The following is a 1,340-nucleotide window of genomic DNA, read 5'->3' as shown; positions in this document are numbered from 1 at the left end:
ATGGATCTTGGAATTGCTGTGGAGAATGAGAATGTAAGTACCCTGGCAGAGCACCTGCAACATCTTGCTAAGGACACATACAGGTAGGAAGGTCTGCAGCCCCTTCCTGCGCCATGGAATGAAATCCTCATCACAGAAGGGAAATGGCAGCTGAAATCCCATCTAGAGTCTCTCCAGGCTCAGGAAAGCTAGATGGGCTGAGCTCTTCCTGCAGCACATGGTGGGTGAGGGGCAGGGGGAGGAGAGCTCAGCTGGCAGAGCTGTGCTGTATCTCCAGGTGCAGCTGCAGGACGGGAACGAGGGAATGTACCTGCTTGGAGACCCACAGGAGGGGATGGGGAAGCTGACTGGCTCCAAACCAGATTTCCCTGCCAGGATGGTCCTCAGCGAAGAGGAAAAACTGAAGGTAAAACTTTGGGAGTTGGAGAGAACTGATCTGTGAGGCCACACGAAGCCAGCAGGTCTGCAGGGGGAAGTTCCTCCTTCCAGAGGGGACAGTGCTGTGCCCCAACAGCAGGCTGGCCTCAGAGTCCACCCATGGTGCCTTCTCTCTCCTAGATTTCCAAAGACCTCATTGATCTCCAGATCGAGACAAACAAGATGAAGGAGCAGCATGAGACAGAGAACTTTGAACTGAAAAATATGGTACCTCAAACTGGGCAGTAACCTGTCTGAGCCTGCCAGTGCCTTCACCCAGCACTGCAGCTCAGTGCACATCCAGCTCTGCCTTGCTTGTTATGTTCTCCTGGCTTCAGCAAGAGTTAATTCCCCCTGACCTCCCAAATACTATGAAGCTCACATGAAACACCTCTCCCTGTGATTACTGCTGCTCTTTGCCACAGTGTAATCCTGCTGCCTCCCCTCCACAGGTCCTGGCCCTGGAGAAGCGCGTGCAGGAGCTGGAGCTGTGCAGTGAGAGGGTCACAGGGGAGAGAGATGCCCTGCAGGAACGACTGAGTGCCCTGGAGAGCAGTCGGAAGGAGCTGGCAGAAGAGTACATCATTCTGAAAAGCAATTACCTGGCCCTGGGCAGGGAGCTGGAGCTGGAGGTGAGAGAGGCAGCAATGCTCCTTCTGGTGTGCTCAGTAACATCTCACATTCACCTGTGGCACAGGCAGCTTGGCTGGCTTTGGGCTGTGTGTCCATGTCACAGCTCCAGTGAGGCTTGTCATGGAATCATAGATTGGTTTGGGTTGGAAGGGACCTCTTAAAGCTCCTGCTATGTGCAGGGACACCTCCCACTAGCCCAGGCTGCTCCAAGAATCATCCAGCCTGGTCTGGAACACTCCCAGGGATGGAGCAGCCACAGCTTCTCTGGGCAACCTGTGCCAGAGCCTCAG

The 1,340-nt window shown here is 54.7% G+C and overlaps 1 protein-coding gene across 1 annotated transcript in view; it reads left to right on the top strand.

Annotated features, from left to right (window-relative positions):
• CCDC78 (coiled-coil domain containing 78) overlaps nt 1-1,340 on the top strand; it is a gene marked incomplete at its 3' end in the record, with an annotated part of 9,287 nt that continues 7,947 nt past the window's right edge. The window contains exons 1-4 of the mRNA XM_009070943.1: nt 1-33; nt 278-406; nt 559-645; nt 870-1,049. Of these exons, the coding sequence (XP_009069191.1) occupies nt 1-33; nt 278-406; nt 559-645; nt 870-1,049 (429 nt within the window). The remainder of the gene's footprint in view (nt 34-277; nt 407-558; nt 646-869; nt 1,050-1,340) is intronic.

This window comes from Acanthisitta chloris, unplaced genomic scaffold (assembly GCF_000695815.1).
Source record: "Acanthisitta chloris isolate BGI_N310 unplaced genomic scaffold, ASM69581v1 scaffold12343, whole genome shotgun sequence".
Classification (NCBI taxonomy): domain Eukaryota; kingdom Metazoa; phylum Chordata; class Aves; order Passeriformes; family Acanthisittidae; genus Acanthisitta; species Acanthisitta chloris.
This window is presented reverse-complemented; position numbering and strand designations above follow the sequence as displayed.